This window comes from Onychomys torridus, chromosome 22 (genome assembly GCF_903995425.1).
Source record: "Onychomys torridus chromosome 22, mOncTor1.1, whole genome shotgun sequence".
Taxonomy (NCBI): Eukaryota; Metazoa; Chordata; class Mammalia; order Rodentia; family Cricetidae; genus Onychomys; species Onychomys torridus.
The window spans coordinates 42,311,994-42,337,402 of NC_050464.1; the positions used below are offsets into that span (position 1 = coordinate 42,311,994).

The 25,409-nt window shown below is 49.6% G+C and overlaps 1 protein-coding gene across 3 annotated transcripts in view; it reads right to left on the bottom strand.

The window, feature by feature from the left end:
• The window catches only part of Galnt9 (polypeptide N-acetylgalactosaminyltransferase 9), a 73,771-nt gene that overhangs the window by 27,334 nt on the left and 21,028 nt on the right, over positions 1 to 25,409 (bottom strand). For all 3 annotated transcript variants that reach the window (XM_036171969.1, XM_036171968.1, XM_036171970.1), the window contains 3 exons: positions 13,468 to 13,648; positions 2,648 to 2,814; positions 954 to 1,128 (listed from right to left, as the gene is read on the bottom strand). In XM_036171969.1, coding sequence (XP_036027862.1) covers positions 954 to 1,128; positions 2,648 to 2,814; positions 13,468 to 13,648 — 523 coding nt within the window. The remainder of the gene's footprint in view (positions 1 to 953; positions 1,129 to 2,647; positions 2,815 to 13,467; positions 13,649 to 25,409) is intronic.

Sequence of the window (25,409 nt, forward strand, 5' to 3'; positions counted from 1 at the left end):
CGGCAGATGTCACTCTGTTGTCTTTTGTTGTTTTTTGGTTTCCGACACAGGGTTTCTCTGTGTAGCTTTGCGCCTTTCCTGGAACTTGCTTTGGAGACCAGGCTGGCCTCGAACTCACAGAGATCCGCCTGGCTCTGCCTCCCGAGTGCTGGGATTAAAGGCATGTGCCACCACTGCTCGGTGTCACTCTGCAGTCTTGACAAGCACAGAGACACTGAGTCCCAGAGCACAGCACAAGCAGGGTTTCTAACGCCCCCTTCTTCATATGAGAAACAAATATCACAGGTGATCACACCTCCAGGTACAGCACACCCTGCAGAGAGTAATGGCTGGGGACCCTGGTCATCAGAGGAGGGCTTTGCTGAGTCAGGAAGCTCAGGGTCAGCAGGAGGGACATACTCTTTCTTGGCGGCATGGGACAAGGAGCCAGCTCTGGCCCCAAGCCTCTCACATGGCTTTCCCTATATAGGTCCCTTGCTAAGCAAAAGATACTGTCCTCCAAGGCATCCTTTGCTGAACAAACATGAGAAACTCCAGAACAGAAACTCTGAGGTGCTCAGCCCTTATGGATGTCTTGAGCTTACACAGGCCTACTCTGATCTAAGAAGCAAGCAGGCACAGGTCCCTGCCTCAATGGACCACAGGATCCTAATCTACTCTGTAGGGATAGATTGCTCCTGTAATAGATGTCTTGCTGCTGTGACCACAGGATGGGCCACAGGGTCCCCTTGGTTTCCCATTTGAGCCCAATCCTTCCCCTGAATGAGAAGTAGTACCTAGAATTTCTTGATCTAGAATTTCCCACAAGGTCAACCCCTCTTATGCCAAATGGCTTGGCCTATCACAGAGACCATCTCTGGAAACCTCCAGAGCCACAGCCCCACCTAGCCTTAGGTGCTCTCTGCTCTGAATCCCCACAGGATGTCTATGTGTTCATGAACCCCAGCCCTTACCAGCCAGTGTTGAACTCCACATGGGCATCAAAGAAGCCGACGATGGGAGCCGTGGCCACCTTCCATCCCTGCAGCCGGGCACGGATCAGACCTTCCCGACGGCTATTGCGAACCACTTTCACGAGGCCTGGGTACCTTTTGTGAACGTACTGGTCCAGGTTGAACTTGAGTTCCACTAAAGGGGAAAGAGATGTGTGTCAGCATGCTATGCTGGCAAGAGCCTAGGTCACGACTGGGATGTGTGAGTCTTGCTCCCAAATCAGAGTTTCAAGAGGTTCTGTGAGGTCACATTAGGTTGGGTGGGAGCCAGCTTGCTGGCAAGACTATGGGAGGACAAAACTCCAGTCCTGTGAAGCTGGTACTGCTGTGCTAAAGGGAGCAAAGGGGGAACTGAGAACAACTCAGACCACAGTGATAGAGGTGGTGTAGACAGCAGGGCCAGCCACTGCGCTGCAAATGGGAACGACGACCCTGTGCAGATGAGGGGATGTCCAGCCAGGTCCTTGTGCACAGGAATGAAGTCCTGTGCAAATAGGGGGCAGCCAGCAAGGTCCCTCCACACTAGGGAGCCACTTGGTCCTAATGAGATAGATGGACACTCTAATACTGCCGCACTATGGAGGGACGGTCACATAGTGCCAAGTGACACACATCAGAGGTTTGACTGTCTTCATGAAATGCCTATGAGTGTCAAATCCACAGAGGGGCAGGAGGAAGGTGCCGGCAGCTGGGACAGGTAAAGAACTGGTTTCTGTGACAACACATGGTGGCTCATGCCTGTGATCCCAGAACTCAAGCAGGTGAGGCAGGAGGATCTTGGTGAGTCTGAGATCAGCTTAGGCTGTGTGGTAAATCCCAAGCTAGTCTGGGCTTCAGAATGAGGCTCAAAAGACCAGAGAGAGAGAGAGAGAGAGAAGAGAAAGAGAGAGAGAGAGAGAGAGAGAGAGAAAGAAAGAGAGAGAGAGAAGAAGAAGGAGGAGGAGGAGGAGGAGGAGGAGGAGGAGGAGGAGGAAGAGGAGAGAAGAGAGAGAGTTCTGAGGTAGAGGTGGTGGTTGGATATCCTCAATATCATTGAACCACGTACTTGAAAATGGCTAAATGAGGGAGTTTTTTGATTGGGTTAGTTGAGGTGGGAGGCCCAACCTAACTGTGGGCAGCACCACCCATGGGCAGGAGTCCTGACTAAATAAAACAGGAGAAATTGAGCTGAGTACCAGCATTCATTTTTCTCTGCCTTCTGAATGTGGATGTGACAAGCTGCCTCACACTCCTTCGGCCATGCCTTCCCCATCATGACGGACTATATACCCTCAGACTGTGAGCCAAAATAGACCCTTCCTTAAGTTGATTCTGTCTGGTGTAAGTGACTAATGCAGGCCCACTGGTAGCTGCCTTGAGAAGAAGAGGCACAAGGAACTGCACCCCAACAACACAAAGACAGAGCAAAGGGTTATAGCCCAGAACCCCACGTGTTGCTGCCAACAGAGGTCGAGAGGATACTCAGCAAGGTGCTTTCCCTGGCTGTACCTCCAGGCTGTTGCCTCAAAGCTTGGCAAGTCAACTCTAAGACTTCAAGATCCTAGTAGAAGCCGCTGGCTGGAGCAGCCACAGGAGTCTACACCCCCGAGAGCCAGTCCACAGCTGCAAAGCTGTGAGCTCAACGTTGCTGCCCTTCAGGCACGGTACCCACTCACCGTTGTCACTGTTATCATCCACCAAGATGACTTCTTTCAGGAGCTGGGAGGGTGTGTGGTTGACCACACTGTGTACTGAGCGCAGGATGACAGAAAGGGCCTCGTTGACGAAGATGAAGACCACAGAGATCTGGGGAAGGTCTTCGGAGTGTGTCATCTGTCTGCACCTGTGGAGGCATGGGGGTCATGAGGATGTGCAGCAGACAGTGGGGACTGGGGTGGTCCCTATGGGAGGCCAACCTGGCGGGTTCTAGACCCTGCAGCCAGCAGAAGAGCAGGAACAAAGCAATCAGTAGAAATCGAGAAATACTACCAGAGGAAAGAGCCAACCGTTTTGAGGGAGACCAGCTCCCACTTTTCCCCCCAGGGTACTCTTGAGGAGGGAGAAGTGAGAAGTATGTGGATAGAAATAGAATAGAAATAGATAGAAATGAGATAGCTGAGGAGGACATGGGTCCAAACCCACCAGCCCCTTCTGTCTCTACTACAGGGCTTTTAAAGGAATGCCAAAGGGTGGAGCAAAAGACCTCCCCCAGCACAGCCAAGTGCAGACCCTTCCAAACACCAGTAACCATGCACGAGGTCAAGCCATCCCCTAATGCAGCCCTGCTGTGTAAAGCAAGCTCAGCTCTCACTAGGAAGCTTTTGTGGGCTCCCACACCATTTCCCTTTGGAAGCTGCAGCTTCTCACGTGCTGAGCCTGTGCTCATCCATTTCAGCCTTTCCTACTATAATGGGAGGTTTGGCTCGGCACTCCAGGAACCACTGGGTGGAGAGAGGATAGGAACTCATGAGGTCTATTGGAGGGAGCTTTACTTCCCGGGCCTGACACTATCCCCTAAGTGTAGTTCCAGTAGTGTCCATGGTCTCAGAGCAGGAGGAACAGGATTTGAACCCTAGATAACTGGAGAGTCTCACTCCACCAGCTCCTGTCATCTGAGGTTCATCCAGGCAAGCAGTAACATTCAGCCCGAAACTGCTGGGTGCACATGTTTAACAAGGACTGCTGAATTGAGGGGAGTGTGTGGGGGCCACCTGGCTGTTGAGAACCAATGTTCTGGGGCACCATTAGAGTCCAGTGTGAGATACTTAGGGGGAAGTCTCTGGGCATGCTGAGGGAAGGACAAAGCAGAGAGAAACAGGGCTCTGTGGTTGGAATCCAGGACCAGAGACAGAGAGCCTGTCGTGGGGGCAGGGTGTTGTCAAAGCCATACTTCCAAGAGCAACAAATATGGCTGACAAATACACACAGGTGTGAAAGACAGCAACCAAAGGAGCAGAAGCAGGAGGACCAGGACTCAAGGTCATCCTTGGCTACATTGCAAGTTCTAGTCAACCCAGTGTGCCAGCTTAGTTTTATGTCAACTTGACACAAGCTGGAGTTATCTGAGAAGACTGAACCACAGTCGAGCAAATGTCTCCCTAAGATTGGCCTGTAGGCAAGACTATGGGGTATTGTCTTGATTAATTACTGACCTGAGAGGACCCAGCCCACTGTGGGTGGAGCTGCCCCTGGGCAGGTGCTCCTGGGCACGATAACAAAGCAGGTTCAGCAAACCATGGAGAGCAAGCCAGTAAGCAGCACTCCTCCATGGCCTCTGCATCAGCTCCTGCCTCCAGGGCCCTGCCCTGCTTGAATTCCTGCGCCCCCTCTCCGCTTCCCTCAGTGCTGGGCTGTTACCTGGAAATGTAAGATGACACAAACTTCCCCCAACCCCCAAGTTATTTTTGGTCACAGCAACAGAAACTCTAAGATACTGGGATATATAAGACCCTGTCCCAACCCAGGGGCTGCAGACATGGCTCAGTAGTTAAGAGCACTGGCTATTCTTCCAGAGGACCCAGGTTCGATTCCCAGCACCCACATGGTGACTTGCCATCTGTAACTCTAGTTCCAGGGGAATTGACACCCTCTTCTGGCCTTCAAAAACACCAGGAATGCAAGTGATGCACAGACATATACATATATGCATATATACATATACATATATATATACAGGCAAAACATCCATACACAAAATAAAATCCAAATAAGAAAGGGAGGGAGGGAGGCAGGTTGGTCAGGTGGCTTATACTCGCAATCCCAGTACTCAGGAGGATGAGGCAGGAGGATCACTATGAGTTTGAGGCTAGCCTGGATACATAGTGAGTTCCAGATCAACCTGGGATAGAATGAGACCCTATCTTAAAACAAGAAAGAAGAAATGGATAAAAAGAGGAAATGAACCTCAGGTAATTGGGTGAAAACAAGGGATAGGACTCACTGAAAGCTGTGGGATGCTGTACCAAAGTAAATAAAGCTTCCTTCCTCAAAATGGAAAAGGCTGCTCAGTTAAACACACCTACATTTGTGCGATGCAGAATGCTACAGGATGCGCTTGGTGGGTACCACCTGACCCCTTTAGACGCAGGAGTGTGAATGAGCAGCAAAAGTAGACAGAGGTGGAACAACACCGGGCGTGAGGGTAGATAATACCGAGGGAAACAACACAGTTACAAGCCGTCATTATTAAAGCGAGGAAAGGCTGAAGAAGAGCTAGGGGGTCTGTCCAGGACGCAGCATCAACATCCAGAAAGCCCTGGGGATGGGGGCAGGGGAGTCTGCAGGAATTACACATGTCCCTATTGCTTCCAGAGACTGTTTCCCTTTTATGCCAGTGCTCAACAGCTAAAGGCACTTGACAAGTCTGATAACATGAGTTATCAACCCCAAGTCCCACAAAGTGGAAGGGAAGAAATGGTTTTTGCAAATTGTCCACTGACTTCCAGACATGTGCTGTGGCATGCATGCTTGCCAAGCCCACAAATCAACAAATAGACAATAAATTAAATTTAATGTAATTTAAAATTCTGTGTATATATAAGAAAAGAAAATCTAGGGGTGTACAAACACGCTGCCTCCTCCTCTTCACAGTCACGTGGGGTTTGGGGGTCTCTCCTTAACTAATCACATCCATAGTAGCTTGCTTCCAAATGAAGCAACTGAAGTCCTGTAGGTTAATATTTCAAACTGAATTTGGGGACACAGATCAGTCTGTGACACTAGGAGCTACAATGTTCATTTCACATTCAGACTGAGTTAGAGTCCAAGGGGTTGTGTCACTTGAGAACACGGACAGCATTTGCTCACCATCCACTCTTTGTGGACTCAGCCTTTTCTCTCAAGAGTCCCCCAAATACCCCTGTTAGAGATGAGGACCCTTGGGGCTGGAGAGATGGCTCAATGGCTAAGAGCGCTGGCAGCTCTTCCAGAGGACCCAGGTTCAATTCCCAGCACCTACATGGCAGCTCACAACTGTCTGTAAGTTCAGATCTCCAGGACCTGACACCTTCACATCAATGCATATAAAATAAAGTTTAAGAGAGAGAGAGAGAGGGAGAGAGAGAGAGAGAGAGAGAGAGAGAGAGAGAGAGAGAGAGAGAGAGAGATGAGGACCCTCTCCCTCAGCCGCAGGGATTCAAACCCAAGTCAGCATCAGGAGCGGAACATGGAATGAATGTCCTGTACCCAGCATAGTAAAGGACTCAGCCTCCCCCAGCAGATACCTCCTTCACGGCCAGGCTGCATACCTGCCTCCTAAGCTGTCTGCATGACTTTCAAGGGACAACCGCTGAGCAGCACCACATTGATATGGACTGCGTGTGCTTAACCATGGAGATTTCATCACTCAGACAAACGCTTCCTGACAAGAAGACCTCAGTCCATTTACCCGTGGAGGGGGAAAGTTGGAACATACAATTTCATGAACTTGCAAAGCATGTAAAACATCAGCAGGCTTGCAGGAGCTGGAGTCACGCAGAAGGAACCCCACAGCTCCACAGGGAAGGGAGGGGTGCAGCTGTTCTCTGTACCCTGCCTACAGGCTGCTGTGTCCTGGGTCCCTTACCCACGGTTTGCTCTTAGTGTTACCACAGTTCCTTCCTGGAGGAGGGATGTGGGAGGTAAATCATGTTTACTTCTCCTAAGGACCCAACAACAAACAGGCACAGCGCCACCAGAGTTCATCTGGGGAAGCAATTGGGTTTTCTCACAGAGCATAGGTGAGGAGTTATTTACAGGAGTGTGAGGGCTGCCCTCAAAAGTCCACACCAGAGAGTCGTTCGCCAGCAGGGATGTTGATTTTCCCACAGCTTCACAGATGAAGTCTTCCCTGCCCCGTATACTCAAAAGGCCACACCAGAGTCGTTAGCCAGCAGGGGTGCCTACTAGTCTTCCCTGTCCTATATATTTTAGCCCCTTCCCGAGGCCACATGCAATTAGAATAGAATGGTATATAACAGGTGGCAGGGAGACACTAGATGCCTAGGTGACCCTCTTGGAATCATTCCTACCCCCCTATGAGGGGATGTAAACAGTCAATGACCCCAGCTGGGGTCATCTTTTGCAAGTGAGACGGTGGTTGGTTTGCTTTGGGGGTAGTTATATGTACAACACTCACCCAGCACATGGACCATGTCCATGTCCCTCACCTGTGTCCTCTGTCAGGGTCTTCTCTCCACTAGTCATTCATGAAAGGATGATGGTGGACATATAATATAGGCCAATGCCATTTGAGCATCTGCAAATCACTGCCATGTGCTATAGAGAAGCAGTGGCTGGCTGGGTCGGGAAGGACTGTACCAATTCTCCTTCTGTTTCTGGGTTAGTTGGCTGGAAGCCCATGGACTTGGCCATTGGGTACATGCCCTGTTCCAAAGAACCTTCCACCAGCAAGAACTGGTTCATTAGGGTGTGTGCTTTGAGAGTGTTCTGACTCTGGCCCTCAGCCTAGCAAGGGCAGCTGAGAGCAACAGTGCCTACCTCCCTGGTTCCTGGTCCCCGGGGCTCAGTCTCTGCTCACTGCCTTCCCTTTGGCATGTTGCTTGCTTTCCCTTACTGGCTGTAGCAACCTTCCTCTTAACAAGCACAGGGCCTTCATTGAGAAGGCCAGGCTTTCCTCCCACTCTCCGTCCACTGGTCTGGGAAGTGAGCACAGGCCACTGGACTCGTGGTCACCTGCAGAAGAGCCAGGGTCTCCCAGGAGTGAAGGAGTAATGGCCCCCTCCCCAGAAATATCAATGCCTGCCAAGCAGAAGGATGAGATGGTGTGCAGGAGGAGACAGTGCTCCCACTTGCTAGAACCTGGTCTCATGGTTAGGACACCCCCCAGGAAAGATGGTGGAAAATACCTTTATTCTGTAATTACCTCCAAGAAAGACAAAGTCAGAAATAAAGACAAACTAACTAGACAGAGAGAGAGAGAGAGAGAGAGAGAGAGAGAGAGAGAGAGAGAGAATGCAGAGAGATAAAAACAGACAAACAGAACAGTGTCGTGCAGTCCTTTCAACACCTGACAAACACAGAAACCAGTATCTGCTGGCTCACACACCTCACATCCCTCCTCACATACACCCCTGAGCTTTTGCTATTTGTCTCATCTCTCAGCTTCCCGATCCCATTTTGAATTCAGGTTTGTTTTTTTTTTCCACTAAAAAAGGTAATAGGACGTCTTCTCCAGCAAGCTCAGACACGACACCGAGCTGAACCCGTTCCACTCCCAGTTCTGTCCTTAGGAGCGCTGGTGTAGGTCTGACAAATATCCTTGCTACCCTCTGCGTGTTACAGAGTTATATGTCATGTGCCCTCGAGGTGCCTTGTCCCTCTTCAGACAAATGATGACTTTACAATATGGAGTCAGTGTGGTACTCCAGACCGAAGGTGTGAAGTGTCCATGAGGTAATGTCTCAGACCACCCTGTGTCCCCTCCTAACCTTGGGTCCCCTAGAGGTGCTGTGCAGGCTGAGATAACGCTCACGACCATTCCAGACCCCAGGACTCCAGTACCACAGAGGAAAAGAATAAACTGCTACTCCACCTCCCCAGAGTAACTCAGTGTACAGGAGCCAGAGGCTCCTCCCAACATCAATAGCATCCATCATGTCTGTCAGAGAGGAATAAACCAGATCTTAGTTTTTCTCATGGCTGGCCACACTGCCTTTCTGGCTTGCTGTGCACCACAAGGTGCACAGCTCTGCCTTGTTTCCAAACCTTGGCAGAGTGCAGTGCTGTCCCCAAGCAGAATAAAGCAGCGTGTTCAACCATGAGGACGGATAGGCAGCAATCAACCAACTAGTGGAACACAGGGGTTCACTGTGGACATTGTCCCCTCCCATTGCTGGCACACAGTGGGGTTTCTGCAAATCCATGGCTGAGCATGAGCTGGAGGAGGATGGTTGAGGCTGAGGCTGGGAAGTGCACTAAAGGGACCACATGCTGCAGAGATTCCTGCTCACGACAGGGAGATGGGGAATCCTGCCACAGAATCGGCAGGAACAACACACTTGCCAAGGACTGGAGCACCTCTCCTCAGATGCCTAGATCACTGGTGCTAATGGAAATGCGTGCAGCTGCCGCTTGGGCCCTGGAGAGATCAGTGTGGATGACAGGAAGCGAAGTGGTGGTGCATCCCTGAGAGCCACTCACTGTGAGACAACAGGACGCATGTCTCATGCTGAGCTGAGCCTCAGCAGACAGAAAGTTGCTCATTTGGAAACAATGCCTTCATTTCTGGGAACATTGTATGGGGGAGGTTCTTAGAGGGCTGGTCCTTGGGGACAGTTTGTTGCCATGCTTGAATGGTAGTGTCCTGCCTTGCTTGAAACACACGCTCATCCATGCAGAGCTCACACATGAGTTCAAAATCCTCAGCTAGGCATCCACCTGTGCTCCTGCACTCCCACTGCAGGGGAGTGGTGACTTCCACGAGCCAAAGCAAGGAGACCCTAAGGATCCAGAGTTCATCCATCCACCCATCCATGTTGCTGAAGGCAAGACTGCCCTGCAATATACCCACACATATACATACACACACAGGTATACACACATATTTGCACAGATGAGCACACACATGTGCACTCTTGCACATATGCACATCCACACTCACACACGTATGCATAGCATTTTGCCTAGATATCCAGACACATCCCACAAAGACACCTCCAGTTGTCCTGTGACTGACCTGTGGAGGCACATACATTTACACAGTGCCTGTCCCTGGAGTTATGGACACACACATTCCTTAGAAACACTTCCATGTGCAAGGACTAAAAGTCACCAGAACCAAAAGCTGAAGGCAAGCCCACATACTCTGCCCCTACCAGCCCTCTTCTCAAAGGCCCAGAAAAGTGATAGGAACTCCTTTTTGGAGACGTAGACACACCTCAACCACATGTCAGAAGCAAGACACACAAATGTACATAGACACGTGCAGGGCCCTCTCATACTGCCCACTCTCAAAGGGAGACAGGGAGGGACCTCAAACTGGTCAGAGGGTCACCATCTGAGTGAACTATCCACTTGGAGACAGGCAGCCTCTGCGAGTCCCACAGGGCTGTACGTATGTCCCCTGTCCTCCAGGCAGTGACAATCTTCAAACCATTCCTGGGTCACTGGTGCTGGCAGATCTCCCAGGTCTAGGTGACACATTATCCTCTGGTCCAGCTCAGCTCTTAGTGTCCTCTGCGGACTTTCAGCAGCTGTGCCAGGCTCTCCACAGGGGCTGTGGGTGCTTAGGGGGCCCTGGTTAGAATCACACCGAAGGAAAGGGGAAGGCTGGACCACAGGCCTATGGAGGTTGAGGGCTTACCACAGCTAATGTACTCTGTGTCCAGCTCTGCCTACTGAGAAGCATAGGGCCAGCCCTGTGCTCTGTGGGCCCACCCCACCTCCAGTGGTCCACATTTAAGGATGCAAGAACAATCAGTGGCTTCCACTGTGGGCTTAGGTTTCAGTCTGTGGTTTCTGGGACAGGTCTGGAGCACCGTTCAGAGAACAGTTGCTGGGTTGGCTCTTCTGCAGGGCCTTCCAGCTGCCCTGCACGCCCCTACCAGAGTGTAGACCTAGGAGGGGGAACTGGTAAGGACTAGCTGTGCAGCCAGGACAAGGCCTTTCTGTCCACAGCTCTATGTCTAGCAAAAACCAGAGCCAGGAGTAGTGGCACATACCTGTCATCCCAGTATTTGGGAGGCTGAGGCAAGAGGCTTGTGGATTTCAGGCCAGCCTGGGCCACACAAAGAGAGCCTCCAGAAAACCAACACCAAAACAAAACAAACTGAAAAAACCATGGCACTGCAGAACACAGGTCATGGGTCATGTCTTCAGAGAGTCCCAGTTCCCCTGAGATCTTCAGTGTCAACAACTCCTGCCTTCCTCACAAGGACCAACAGCACTAAGGGATGGGCGGGGGTTAGGGTTTGTCCAGTAGACAGTGCAGATCTATCTGCCAGCTTGGATCCAAGAAGCCAGCTCAGCCTTCTGTTTGCCATGCGCTCGGTCTGCACTTACCGGAGCTGACAGCCACGCTGTTGCTAGCTCAGACGATGAATATGCATGGAGACTGCAAACATGAGACAGGGGACATCATGGCTGTGGCTTCTGGGGAAGGTTGTTCGTTTTGATGACACTGTTTAATTTGGATTTACCGGCCTCCTTTCATCATCCCAGGGGCAGGCTTAGTAATCAACATCTATGTGATACACTTTGTGCCATAATTAAAGCTGCCGCTTAATTAGAAAAGCCGTCCACCCCCAGACAAAAGGAGTCCAAGTATGGCTCTGACAAGGAAGCGTGAGAACTCACTGGAGTGGATGGTGCTGCCTGTGGGACACTCTCACGTGTGTGCATACACACACGCATACACTCCTGCAGCCCAGTTTCTGATGGCCGTGTCTTCCAGTCCTGCAGGAAGGTTCTGGCCATGATGTGAGTGAAGCCCTTGAGGAACTCACAGCAAGAAAGCTTTGAGAGCGCCTCGCCTGAGCTTGCAATGCTCAGTTTTCCCACTTAGCTACCCACGGACACCTGCCACCAAACACCAGGTGTTTGTTAGCTGAGTAGGCAATGCTCACAGACACCACTGTCATTGGAGCCCACGTGTTCACCTTGGCATTCCTTGCCGGACACCCTATTGCTGACTGCGCACAACAGCCTCTAAGCTTACAACTCAATACAATCGCCATTTCTTGCCGTGGTTCTGGGGGGCAGGAATTTGGAGGCCTCTACAAAGACTCTAGGTTGGGGGCTGTCATGTTATACAGTCACATGGGGGACCCCTCAGAGGTATGATGGGTGTCTCTCCAAGCATCATCTAAGAGCCTGCCCACATCACCTTGCCCATCAGCCTGCATGCTCGGATGCCCCCCTTCTCCTTTTTTATTTCTCAACGGCTCCACCATGTTCCTGGCTCAGTTTCCCCGGGCTGCTTCCCATCATCCTTACGCTCTGATACACCTGCCTGGCACACATGCCTCAGTCACCTAAAGTGGAGCTTCTGCCTTACCACACGAAACTAGACACGAGGAGAAACGGTCCAAGAGCTGAGTGATATACTCACTGGGACAGGGAATGTCTAGCAGGGAGAGCTCCTTGATCCTTGGCAAGACAAGTGGGTGACATTCTGATACAGGTGGACTGTCCACATCAGGACCCTATCCATACTCTCCGTAATTCCTCCTTGCCCTCCCAACCTAGGTCGGGAGGCTGTGAGAAAGAACCTAACAGGTCTCACCGGGTTCTGTCAAAGCATGTCAGAAACCTCTGAGCTACCCCAAATTTGAAGGCAGCAGCAACTAGCTCCCTGGGTCTGTCTCATGATGATGTAAATAATTCAACTTCTGAATTTCAGAAAATGCCCAAAAATAAAAGAATCAGGCATGAAAAATACAGGTTATTTTGGGACTTAAGAAATAGCACAGCTACCAGGATCTCCCTGGAGCTGCAGTCTCCGCTCCACACTCAGAGGAGCACCCAACCCCAGCATCATCCTGGGAGCTGCTTTAAGCACAGCCCCAGAGAACTGTTCCAGATTCTGGGCCTTCACAGCCACCTGGGACCTGGGCTTTGACCATCTTACTACTTAAATCCATGCACAGAGCAAGGTGGAGGTGGAGAATGAAATCTTCAAAAGCAGCCTGAAGACTGGGACTCAGAGGAACTTGGTGGGGGTGGTCCACTCCTTTTTTTCTCCATCACTGTACCCACTGCTCTGATGAGGCACCTCCCTGACCTTCTTGTTCTATCCTCTTCCTGGCCCCACCCTCCTCAGCAAGCTCCTTGACACAGTACTAGTCTTGGGTCCGCTGGGCAGTAGATGGACTGCAAACAGACTCACCACTCACTCATCTACCTTCACCAGGCCCCTCGAGGCACTCTGGCAGCATGCTGAACCCTGAGCTCAGACACCAGGATGCTGCTGAGAGGTTTCCTGTCTAGGCCTCCTGTCCTGGTAGTCTGTGATGGAGCCCAAGAGCAGCCAGCTTTCTGCTGCCAACTCAAAGCCTTGATGTCATGGATGCTGGTCCTGGCTAATCCTCCTACCAAGTGTTCGTTCAAGCTCAGCTCTGGTCAGGCTCCTCTGTGCTTCTGGAATGGATAATAATCAGGTGTCCGAGTCCATCAGAGCATATATGTGCATGTATACATGCACACAGCTATAGCTGCACTCACATAGGCAGCCCAGCCACCTCCAGCCTGCCAGCCTCTGAGTCCAATGGGAAAGGGGACTGAGCCAGTGGCTGGGTATCCAAAGGATGCATATAGCAGACAGCAGAGGGGCAAGAGAGAGAGTCAGAAAGAAAGAGTTAGAAAGATTGAGGGAGACAGAAATAAACAGAAAGAGACCGAAACTTAGAAAGATTGAGGAGGACAGAGAAGAGACACAAAGAGAGACAGAGGGGTCAAGGGAGACAGAGACACAGACAAGGGTCCAGCTAGCTGCAGCCTTGCACTCCTGGCCATCAGAATCCCTCCTCCAGTCCTCAGCTGCGGAGGCCAGGCTGCTCACCTCTTAGGCCTGTAGTCAGGGATGGTCCTATCCAGGGAGATGCGGTCACTGAGCTGTGCATTGTACCCAAACTCCTCGAACTTGCTCTCCGTCTCTTGGCTATCATCCTGCAGAGTGGCAGCCACTCCTCCCTGGCCCAGGCCACCTGGCCCCTCCACCAGCCCGATGGGCTTTGCGAGGCCTGGAGAAGACAAGAAAGGACAGGTCAGCAGATGCTTGAAGTCGCTCCCAGCACACCCAGCCCAGCCCAGTGTGTCCCAGAAGAGACACAAGGCTGGCAAGGTTGTGGGAAGGTGTCACACATAAGTGAGGACAGTGTGGCTACTCTATATGACACCATGATGATAAGAGTAAGTCACTGTGCATTCACGACTGAACCCCAGCATCACAAGAAGGTCCAGTAGGACCCTTAACCTCAGCTACGAGTCCTGTACCATTATCAGTTCACTACTATAAAAGATCACTGCGCTGACCTAAGATGCCACCAGAGGAGATGCAGAAGCCAAGACTGTCCACTCTTTGGACTCTATGTGCATTCTTTCTTTAATCCTGAAGTTGTTATAAAGGGTAAGTCGAGGCCAGAGAGATGGCTCAGAGGGTAAGGGTACTTGCCACCAAGCCTGATGACCTGAGTTCAATCCCCAGAAACCACATGGTGGAAGGAGAGAACTGACTCCTGAAAGTTGTCCTCTGATTCCACCTGCATGCTGTGGCATAAGCATGCACACACACCACCACCACCACCACCACCACCACCACCACCACCACCACACCGAACAATGTGTAATAAAATCTAAAATAAAGAGTAAAGTTAATTAATACATAAAATTTTAATTGTAACGAACTAAAATAAATGTTTTAATACAATGACACTGTCCCCACCATGGGCATGGGTAGTGTTTGTCTTCCAGACCAATTGCAAATTGCTGCCACGTACAGTTTCTCTCTGAGGACACAGGTGATCACTCGGGGAGCAGAGGAATCAAGGCACCGGAGAAGGGAAGCCAGTGAAGAGGGGCACTGACTCTGCAGAAAGCCAGGACAGAGCCTGCTCTGCTCAGAATCTTAGATGGGGCAGAGAGGAACCCCCGCTAGGGAAGGTTCTCAGCAGTCAGTGGACATGGCTCAGAGCATCCCTCCTAGAGGGCTATGGTCCAGGGCAACAACCACATGCAGAGACAGTTCCCTTTGCTCTCCTTGGTGGAGATCCAGCTAGGTAATATGAGGTGTGAACCTCCATACTCCAAATAGCCAGGGAGAGTTTTCTACTCAGTCCAGGCTCCTGGACCTCTGTGTGTTCTGGAACATTCCATTTTAATTGTTCAAAAATAGAGTTGATGTTTGTATAGGATTGAAGGATATGCATTGAATATAAAATTGAAAAAGTATGAGACACATTACTTCACAGGCTTATTTTTATCTTAATATTGCAACATATCTAAAAATCATGCTTTAGACACGGGGCTCTCCTGTGCCAGCCCAGGCTGGCCTAAAACTCACTATGTAGCCTTGGATGGCTCCCTCCTGCCTCACCACCACACCTGGCAAAATTCTACTCTTTTTAAACACATTACACTTTGTGCCTTTCATTTTGAAAGGGAAAAGACAGGCAACTCCCAGGGGTGGACATGCGGCAACTTCCAAGCAGGCAGGAGACCAGCCCTGACACCCTCAGAGCAATTGTCCTCAGATCTTGCTGCCTGGCTGGAGGGTGGCTGGGGGTGTTCAGGGGGTGCTGGTACCCAGCTTTGGGGATTCACTTATAAAAGTAAAATATACACTTGATGGACTATCCAGTCAATCCAGAATACATCACCTGAGCTCGCCTGCCTGCAAATCCCACTCTTCAAAGTGTTAACCTCTTCTTGGCCTGTGCATTCTTTCCATATCACAGCCAGTATGTGAGCATCATAACCATGATAGCCATATGGATCTGGTTCCTGCTTTGTGAGCCAGAGACAAGTCCCAGGGCTCCTCAGTGTGAAAAATGAGTGGGGTCTGTTTCCACCTCCGCCCATGTCACCTCCCCTGCACCGCCTTCCCCCAATTTTCCTCAACTCTGTTGTATTTTTAGCGATTCTGGTGGTTGCCCTTGTGACTTCAAGAGGAATGCTGAAGGCTCTATTTCTGGGAGCATCAACTTCCGCCATGTCCCTTCTATATCAGGGAGCATCAACTTCCGCCATGTCCCTCGATGCCCAACGTGTAAGATAAGGGACATACAGGCTTCTTGCCCATGACTCTGCAGTGTCCCTCAAGGGTGTTTGCAATAGCCCTATCATGCTCTGCAAACACAGGCAAGATTCCGTGAGGTTTTAAAACAAGAAATGAATCCTATTTATCCTGTGAAATTACATGGGCAGAACTCACTAGTGAGCCCAGCATTGAGAAACCCACCACGATCAAAATGTCATCCCATCACTAACCAGCCTCAGGCTACGTAATGAAGAATTTTCAAATATCAAGGCAATGTTGATTTTTATCACCAACACACACACACACACACACACACACACACACACACACACACACACCTGCCATCTTGCTCTGGCATGAGCATGCAAATGTGGCAATAACAACGTGTGTTGGCACACGCTCTGCAGCCATGTCCACTCCCGCCTTCTCTACAGCACCCCTAGGAGGGCCGTCTATGAGGCACTTCAATGCGTAGAGAGCAATCTGAGGTGCAGAGTCAAGTCATACAGCCAAGGTCACGGTGTTAGGAAGCACATGACCACGCCAAGCAACATAGCTGGAAACAGTTGCTGTCCATGCTGTACCCCAGGCTTCTCACTGTGGAGTGGGGAAAAGTGGTGGAATCCTAGGCAGCTCTCAGCACCCTCATTGAGGGACCCTTTACTTCCTGCACAATCTGGGTTGTCTTGCCCAGCCACCGTCCTTGGAACCCTTCTTATGCTCTCTGATTTGTGAATTCCACTTCTCCTAGGTCTGGGACTTGCTTTTCACTTGACGGAAAAATATTACCAAATCATATTTCATGGGTATATGAAAATATGGAAAGAGAATTTTCTAAGCAATAAAGCAGTTGAAAAACTTTTTTTTTCTCCTTAGGATTGGCAGATAACTTTGCTGGATGTAGAGTTCCTAAGCTTCTCCTATTCACCCAGTCCCAGGACAGAGTTCCAGCACAAGAGACCCTTTTCCTTCCACAGGTTTTATTTCTCATTCATACTATCTGTTTGTCTCTATCTCTCTGTCATCTCTGCCTTTGTCTCTCTGTCTCTCCTCTAGCTGGCTGGCTGTCTCTCCCATCTGGAATTTATTGTGGTCATGTTCAGCCTTCAGGAAATATTTCATTCTGGGAGATGTGTTCTGTTAACTGTGAGATTATATTTCTGTCTGCCTTCCAACTTGCTCTTCTATAACTGCCTTTAAATATTTGTCTTTTAAAGAACATTTTTGTATTTTATTGTATTTGTATCTATGTGTATGTGTCTATGTCTGTGTGAATGTGTACCATGTGTTTTCAGGTACCAGTGGAGGCCAGAAGAGGGCATCAGATCCTCTGGAGCTGGAGTTACAGGTGGTTGTGAGCCACTGGATATGGGTGCTGGGAACAGAGCTTGGGCCCTCTGGAAGAGCAGCAGCACCCTCACCACTGAGCCCCCAGCCCTGGAACTTCCCTAAATGAAGATTCCTCCTCTTGCCTCTTCCTCCTGCTGATGTCCCTTCTTTGTTTTCATTCTCTGAGACTTTCTGGACCACCAGCTTGATGCCTTGTTACATCCTCATGGCTAACTGGCCCACCTGTGGAGTTCTTTCTTGTTACAGTATCGTGGTCCGTATTCTCTGCCTTCCATGGATGACCCCTGGAGGTCTGTCTGTACTCACACAGCCCCAGAGCATGACCTCCTCAACCCTTTGGAGAACAGGTGAGGAAACAGACCCAGTGTCACAAAACAGCCCAGACAAGGCCTCCCTCAAGCAGTTCAGTGGAGGTGGTGATCCAGGGCCCAGGCTGGGCTCCTGCTTAGGAACCTCCTCTGTGATGAATCAAAGCAGACTCGAGGTGCTCTGCTGGTCTACTCCTGGCCCGCACCATCCTTCATGGCGTCTGACCCCACAGGACACACAACACACCTTACTTTTCTCGGAGAAGTCTTGTATATATTAACTATTTTTCTCATTGCTGGGACAAAAATCCTCACTTTAAAAGCAACTTAAGGAAGGACAGATTGGGGGTGCGGTCCACCAAGGTGGTAGGAGCACGAGGCATGGGGTCACTCTGCACGCACAGTCAGGAGGCAGGGAGTGATGAATGCTGGCGCTCAGTTCGCCTTTTCCTTTTTGTTCAGTCCAGGACCCCAGCCCATGAAAGTTACCACCCATCCAGGGTGACTCTTCCATCTCAATTAACCTGACCTGGAAACTTTCACAGACAAGCCCAGAGCTTTGTCTCCTGAGCAACTCTAGATCCATCTAAGTTGACAATCAGCACTAACAATCACACCTTGTTTTTAAAGTGTGCCCAAGGGCCACAGGAGGAGTTCTAGGTGGTACATGTTCATCTGTCCTTAAGGATATACCTGTTCCCTGCTATTTGCAGGGCTTCTGGGAAGCCTCACCAGAAGATGTGAGAATCTGAGGAGATTCACAAATGGGTTCCACACAGACTCATCTCTGAGGCTGTTGGGCATCAAGGTGTTCAGGTCAGGGGCCTCCAGTGGAGAGGGGTCAGCATGAGCAAAGCAGATCTCCAAAACCAGCCTGGGAGTGAGACTGGAAGTCAGAGCCACCTGCATGGGCTTCAGCTCCCCTCAGTTGTTGGGAGTGGGAATCTGTGCCAGCTACACTGATTGAAAACTCCAAATTGGATTTTGCCTTTAAGGAAGGTCACTCTGGTACCTCCCTGCCGGGATCCTGGCCTCACATCTCCCTGCATTCCCCCTGCGTCAGCTCAGATCCTATTTCACAAAGAAAGAAAGGAAGAAATTCTTGTAAAGAGATGGAATTGCTTGATCTCGCCAGGAAATGAGGGCAGGCCTGGAAGGACACCAAGATGACCTTTCCGTGATAGAAGAGTCACGAGGCCTGTTCTACCATGTTAATAGTCTATATGGCCACCCATACTCGGAGGCTCTGACAAAATCCATACTGAGCTGGGCAGCCCCCTCTGGCCAGACTTCTGTGCAGCGGCTGTGGAATCTTCTCTCTTACTGCAGACTAAGTACTAGGCACAGTACAGACTGGGCAGGAGAGGCACGTGGGTTTGGGGTAGAGTACAGACTGGGCAGGAAGGGCACATGGGTTTGGGGTAGACGATAGAGGATGATGTTGTTTCATTCCTTCCCGGTCCTTGGGATCCCCAGCTTCAATGGACAGAGTAAGTGTTACACTCACAAAGCACAAGAGACCAGACCACACACACTACTGTGGGCTGAACTGCATCTTCCAAATATGTTTAATATGTGTTTAAGTCCTGATTTCAAAAGCCACGAATGTGGCCCAAAAATAGATGTGATCACAGTAAAATGAAATCACATGGGATGAGGCTAAGCCCCAAGTCTAGCATGGCTGGTGTCCTCAGAACCAAAAGGATTTGGATGTCTACCCACAGAGAAGGCCATCTGTGTGCAAGGCACAGATAGAGTTGGGACCACAAGCCAGGGACATCTGGAACTTCTAGCAGCTGGAAAGGGTGGAAAGGCTTCCCCGGAACCATGAGAGATGAAACTTGCAGACTCCTTGACTTCAGAGCCTGTTGTTATTTGCTACACACCCACAGCCCGTACAGTACACTGTCACTTGGGCCTGACCCAGCTCTGCTGGTATCTGGGGGCAAAAGCTTCTGGTGTATGGACTGTTTCTCACATGGGGTGACCCAACGTGTGTCTATTCCAGGGGGCTTAGCTGCCTTGTCATTATCCTCCTGTGCAGAAGGTGGAGACACAGTTTCCTAAAGTACGACAGTTCCTGGAGAAGCTAGGATGGAGTGCTTTCTGGTTTCCAGTCCCCAACTCTCCTCTAGCTGAACAACACTGCAGCTTGTGGGGCAGCCCTGATGTCATGTGACTCTAAGTGGCTGAATAATCGAAGAGCCAGCTCCCAGCACTCAATCTAGGGTCACCTTCCATGGATCTGGTCTCCTGCTGAAAAGATGGAGCTATTCAAGGTCCAACACCATCGTATAATGAGTCCAACCAGCCACCCAGGCACAAAAGTCCTCAGCGGAGGATGGAAGATTGCCAGCACCTCATTCCAATAGCTGAAGAGCATTGTCTTTAATCCCACGAGGCCAGTCAAGAAAGAGATTCCCTTGAGTAACAGACCAGCTTTTTAGATTAACACTCTTGGGGGATGTTACCACATATCCTTCGCTTTGGCAGGAAGACCTAGAAGGCATACTCAGGATCACCCAAGGGTCTCATCATGGAGAGAAAAATCAATATCTACAGTTTAGTGTCCCACGTTATTTCTCCAAGACTGTGACCACAGTGAACACAAGGGACAGATTAAGTTCACACTTTGCCCTTTTCACTCTGTCCTAGCATTTTCCTGCCACGGAAGATTCTTTTAAAACTTCACTTGGACAGCCATAAACATAAAAACTCAATGTGAAACAGTTCTTTTTATTCCTTTGTCCATTTTTTAAAAAGGCACAGAGAGGGGTTAGAGTGATGTATGGCTCAGTGACTAAGAGCATTGCTTCCAGAGACCGGAATTTGGTTCCCAACACAGATGACTCACAAAGGCCTGTAACTCCAGCTCTAGGGGATCCCATGGCTTCCTCTGGCCTCCTCAGGACTCTGTATACATACACACGGCATGTGTGCACACCCATGCACACACATATATGCACACATGTAAAAATTTGACAGAAGCCATCCCACACCAATGGGCAGGTGCATGCTGTCTTCAGGAAACATGGCAGGGGCAGGGAACTAAGCATGGGATGGACAAGGGCAGCCTGTGAGCACCCACTGTGGTGACAGTTCCACACTTGGGGTCAGTACCAGGAGATGAGACAAGGCATTCTGGGCAGAGATCAGGGCATGGTGGGCTAGAGGAGGGTGTTTTTAAAACTTTAAAAGGTTGGTATGGGGGGGACAAGGGGAGGTGAGGGGACTTGATCCTCGGCAAAGGGCTACAGGAGGGTCTGTGCCTGGGTAGAGTGGGAAGGAGACTGTTCAGTCTCACACATGGGTAAGTCACTGAGGTGAACATGGTGGGGGCCCAGGGACTGTGCTGGCGCGCAGGTGGGGAAGTAGGCTTTCCAGAGGGAGAGGGGATGGGGTGTCAGTGAAGAGCTAGGGCAGCAGGAGAAAACAAGACATGGGAAGCAAGGGCTGGGGCGGGAGTGGGGGGGTATTTTCAAGCCCCAGGAGGCAGAGGGACTTTGTTAAATGAGGTTGGTGTCTAGCTCAACACTGAGACTTGGCTGCAGGGAAGGACAGCTCTGCTCAGAAGAGGGAGGACACTCAGGCCACCACAGAAGTGACTGGGGCAAACATGGGGTTCAGAGAGAGGTCTGGGAGATTTAGAGACAATACCCAGGACCCACCTAACTCTCCAGGTCACCAGGGTAGCAAAGCCTCACAGCTTTTACCGGTCTCTCTATTTCCTCATTTTAATTTCTATTTCATTAATTTCTACTTATTGTCTCCTCTTTATTTAATGACTGTGTGCTTTCTCTGAGACCTTAAGCAATATAATTCATTTTGACTTTAATTGTTTTTCAGTATATTAATATAAACAATGAAGTTAAATGCAGATCAGGCTGAGCCTGAACAATTTTTCAATCATTTGGTTTCTGAGTATTTTATGATGTTCAATATCATGTCCCCTTCAACTCACAGGAGACACAAGGCTAGGGCTTTATGTGAGCATGTGCAAATAACCGGCATCTCTCGTCTACAGATTCTACCAGCTGTGTCTGGGCCAAGAACATGACTCACAGGGTGGGCTTACTTGGTGCAGCCTCAGGCTTTTTTGTTGTTTTGTTTTGTTTTTTGAGACAGAGTCTCTCTACATAGTGAGTTCCAGGACAGCCATGGCTATGTAGACAAGGCCAACAGTGAACTCACAGAGCTTCCCCTGCCTCTGCCTCCCAAGTGCTGGGATTAAAGGAATGTGCCACCACACCTGGATTGGGCTTAACTCTAAATTCTTTGGCCAGATGGTGGTAGTGGTGGTGGTGGTGGTGGTAGTGGCAGCGGTGGCACATGCCTTTAATCCCAGCACTTGGTAGGCAGATACAGTGGATCTCTGTGAGTTCAAGGCCAGCCTGGTCTACAGAGTGAGTTCCAGGACAGCCAGAGATACACAGAGAAACTCTGTCTTGAAAAAAAAACAAAAACAAATTTTGGATTTTTTACATTATTGTGTGTGTTGTGCACCTGTGAGCATGTATATGCACTTGCCATTACACACGTGTGGAAGACAAGATAATTTTCTTTCTTTTTCTTTTCTTTTTTTTGTTTTTTTTCCCACTCAGCTCTTTATTAAACAAGTCAGAAGGTGTCTTGGCAGAGACACATCTTCTCAGTGTACAAAAAGATTGTCCCACAACAGGAGAATGATAGCACAGATGAGGTATATGCAGGTCCTGGTTTCTACCAAACTCCAAAAAGCATTCCCTAGGAAGAAAACATGGGTTTCCCCTTTACATGACTACAGCCACAGAATGGTAGATTTGTACAGCTAATCAAAATTACTTGTAACCTGATGCCACAGAAATGCTCTTATTTACATAACAAGAATTGCTTCCTAGGATATGGTACACAACCAAACAGTAGGTTTTTTTTTTTTTTTTTTTTTTTTTTTTTTTAACAATTTTCAAGAGTAGGTTCTCTCCTTCCACCATGTGGGTTCTGGGGATCAAACTCAAGCTTTAGGCTTGACAGCAAGTGCCTTTACCCGCTGGGCCATCTCGCTGGCCCTGCAGGCTCAAGTCTTGAGAACAGTGCATACATCTCTTAAAAATAAAAATAAATAAATAAATAAAAATAAGAGTTTGTAATGTTTGATTTGACAGAGCTGAGAAGTCTCCCCTCACTCAGTTTCCAGAGATGGTTTATTTCTTCTCTTGGGTCTTCCCATGTTTTCTCTATGTCTGGGAACATGGTGAAGAAGACTGTAGCGCATCCCTGGCGAATCACGTGTCACCATACTTTTGCCCTATTCCTTCTCCTGTGTGCTGCATTTCCCCCCCTTGAGACAGGGTTTCTCTGTGTAGCTTTGCGCCTTTCCTGGATCTCGCTCTGTAGACCAGGCTGGCCTCGAACTCACAGAGATCCGCCTGGCTCTGCCTCCCGAGTGCTGGGATTAAATGTGTGAGCCACCACCGCCCAGCACATGCTGCTTCTTAATGAGAGTTCTAAGTTTTCTGCAGGCGTGCTTGCCTCTTGCCTAAGATCACTCACTATCTCCACTCTCCTCTAAATAACCTCAAAGTCTGTACGGCAATGGCTGAGGGGCTTCATGTCCCTGGAGTGGCCCTGGTCCCAAATGTTGCTTCCACAGCCAGGAGCTGCAGACTCTTCTTCAACAGGACCTTTGTTCATAGACTTCCCACTCTCGGCCTCTGAATCTAGAGCTTTTTCTTCCTTCGGTGCCGGCTACAGCCTGGGGACCTGTTAGCAACATCTGTCCACGGCACCTCTCCTTCTGCTCTCCCTCTGAATACACCTTTATCTTAACCCTCAAGGGTTACAATTTGCTGACTTAACTGCTGAGTCTGATCATGTCTTGGCTTCTGAGTCAAGAGCAGAAGTCAGGGCTGGAGTTCGTGCTGGTGTCTGAGCCAAGAGGCCTCCACACCCAACCCAGTTCACACTCCCAGGAGTCTGACTTACTTCATTTTCCTTGGCTTTCCATGGCCTCCTACACCCGGCTAAGCCCATCATTCTCAGGATATTGTCATGGAGCAAGGGTGGGGAGCTTTTCTTATTAAATGGCTGAACTTTTGCAGCTAACTGTGAAGGAGGAGGAGGAAGAAGGAAGAAAATGGTGGTGATGGTGGTGGGGGTGGAGGCTTGGCAGTTCCCTCCTTACCAATCCACACAGCTTCCCAGGTGCCTCCAGACCCATTATCACAGGGTGAGAATCCCTTTGAACCCACTCTACATTCTCAACAGGAGCTTAGGGGTTTTCCTTCTGTCAGGGGCTGCCGATTTGTAATTTTGCTAGGATGTATGTGGTGGATTTATTTAAATTGTCTAGATCGTGGCTGGCTTATTTTCCATGCCCCATCTTGCAGTTATTCCAGGTCTTCTGGGGTCTGCCTCTCCGTGTGCCTTAAATCATCCACACACTTGCTTTCCTCTTCCTCGCTGTACAGGCTATTTTCTCAAGAACATCTTCCAGGTACTACATCTTCTCTTTAGCAGTGTCTGATTCCCTGTATGGTCCACCCACTGAGTCTTTAATTTTAATGGCAATATATTTCAGCTTTGGAAGTTTGTATATATTTTCCTTTTCCTTTTCCTTTTTTTTTTTTTTAAGTGTTGAGACAAGGTCTCCCTATAGCCTGGGTTGGCCTCAAATTTTCAACCCACCTGCCACCACATCAGGGCTCATCTTTATTTTTCTAACTGTGCTTGCTCCTTCACAATATAATCTCCTCGTGATTGTTATCCCTTTAATTTTTCTAAGTATTTCAGAACAGTTGACTGTCTCTCAAAGCATCCATCCTGTGGGTGTGTCCCTCAGCCACACTCATCAGTTCTCAGCAGTGGCTTGTTCCTCACTACATGTTTCGTCACTGGACAATGGAATTCTTAAGCTTTTTTTTTTTTTCTATGTTAAAGACAGGATCCTCAGATCTGTAATCCTCCCACCTCAGCCTCCTAAATATTGGGATTACAGATTCCTGCCACCACACCCAGCTGGTTTCTGGAATTCTTAAACAACCTCCAGATCATTCTCGTGAATGAATAAGTGCGTGAGGAGAGGAATTTTGAGTTGCTCTGTGTTCTGGGCCTTCAGGTGTCACCTCCTAGCAGGTGGATTAGAGCTGGGGGACACGGACCAGCCTGACACCGAAGCAAACCATGACTCCTGGGACTGGGGAGCAATCCAGTGTCTAGGTACAAATGAGCATGAGCTGCCCTGGTTGTGAGAAGCAAGTGTCCAGGGCAAGAGCCAAGAGCAGGAGGAACTACACACTTGTACCTCTCCTTGTCCGCAGGGGGGCAGGTCACAAGACAAGAGAGGGCAGTCTACTCCATGCTCAGAGCCCAGGTCCTCGTCTGGTTCAGAGGCAGTGGTCTGACTTACAAGAGGCAAGCAGCCCAGTGTGAGATGCTACACAGCCTCCACTCCTGATCCAATCCAATGGCGGCACAGCCACCGAAGGCAGTGGCCTAGTGATGTGCAAAGCCAGCACTGATTCCACCTTTACAGAATAGTCATTCAAAGCTCTTTCCTTGTGACCTGGGAGGAGGGAACATGTTTCTTTAGTTACAAGATCACTGGGGGTGGTGCCATTGCCAGAGGGTGGGCGTGAGACTGTTTGCACAAGGGGCTGACTCAGTTGGGAAGCAGGAAGACAGGCAAGGATGACTCAGGAGTTGAGGTGTGATTTGAATCAGTTTCCTACACACCTCCTCAAGCTGCACTCCTGAGAAAAATTATGGCAGGAATTGTAGGGTAAATATGTCATTCACTGTCATGCTGGGGACTAGAGGTGGTGGTGAGGATTGGGGCTGATAGCTACACTGGGCCACTAAGATCTAACCAAATATTTCCAGCCAGAATTTGGCACCAAGGGTGCCAGGCGACCTAAGATTTCAAGAGAAGCATCAATATGTAGGTTCCTATCCTGGTATAGTTTGGAAGAAATGGTTAACAGACGAATATGGAAGTCTGTGTGCCAGACTGGGTTTGGCTGGACTCTGGGAAGCTGTGTGTGCCTATACAGAGGGACTTTGTGGGTGTGACTGAGTCCAGCAGGTTGATATGGGAAATCTGTTTCACTGGGA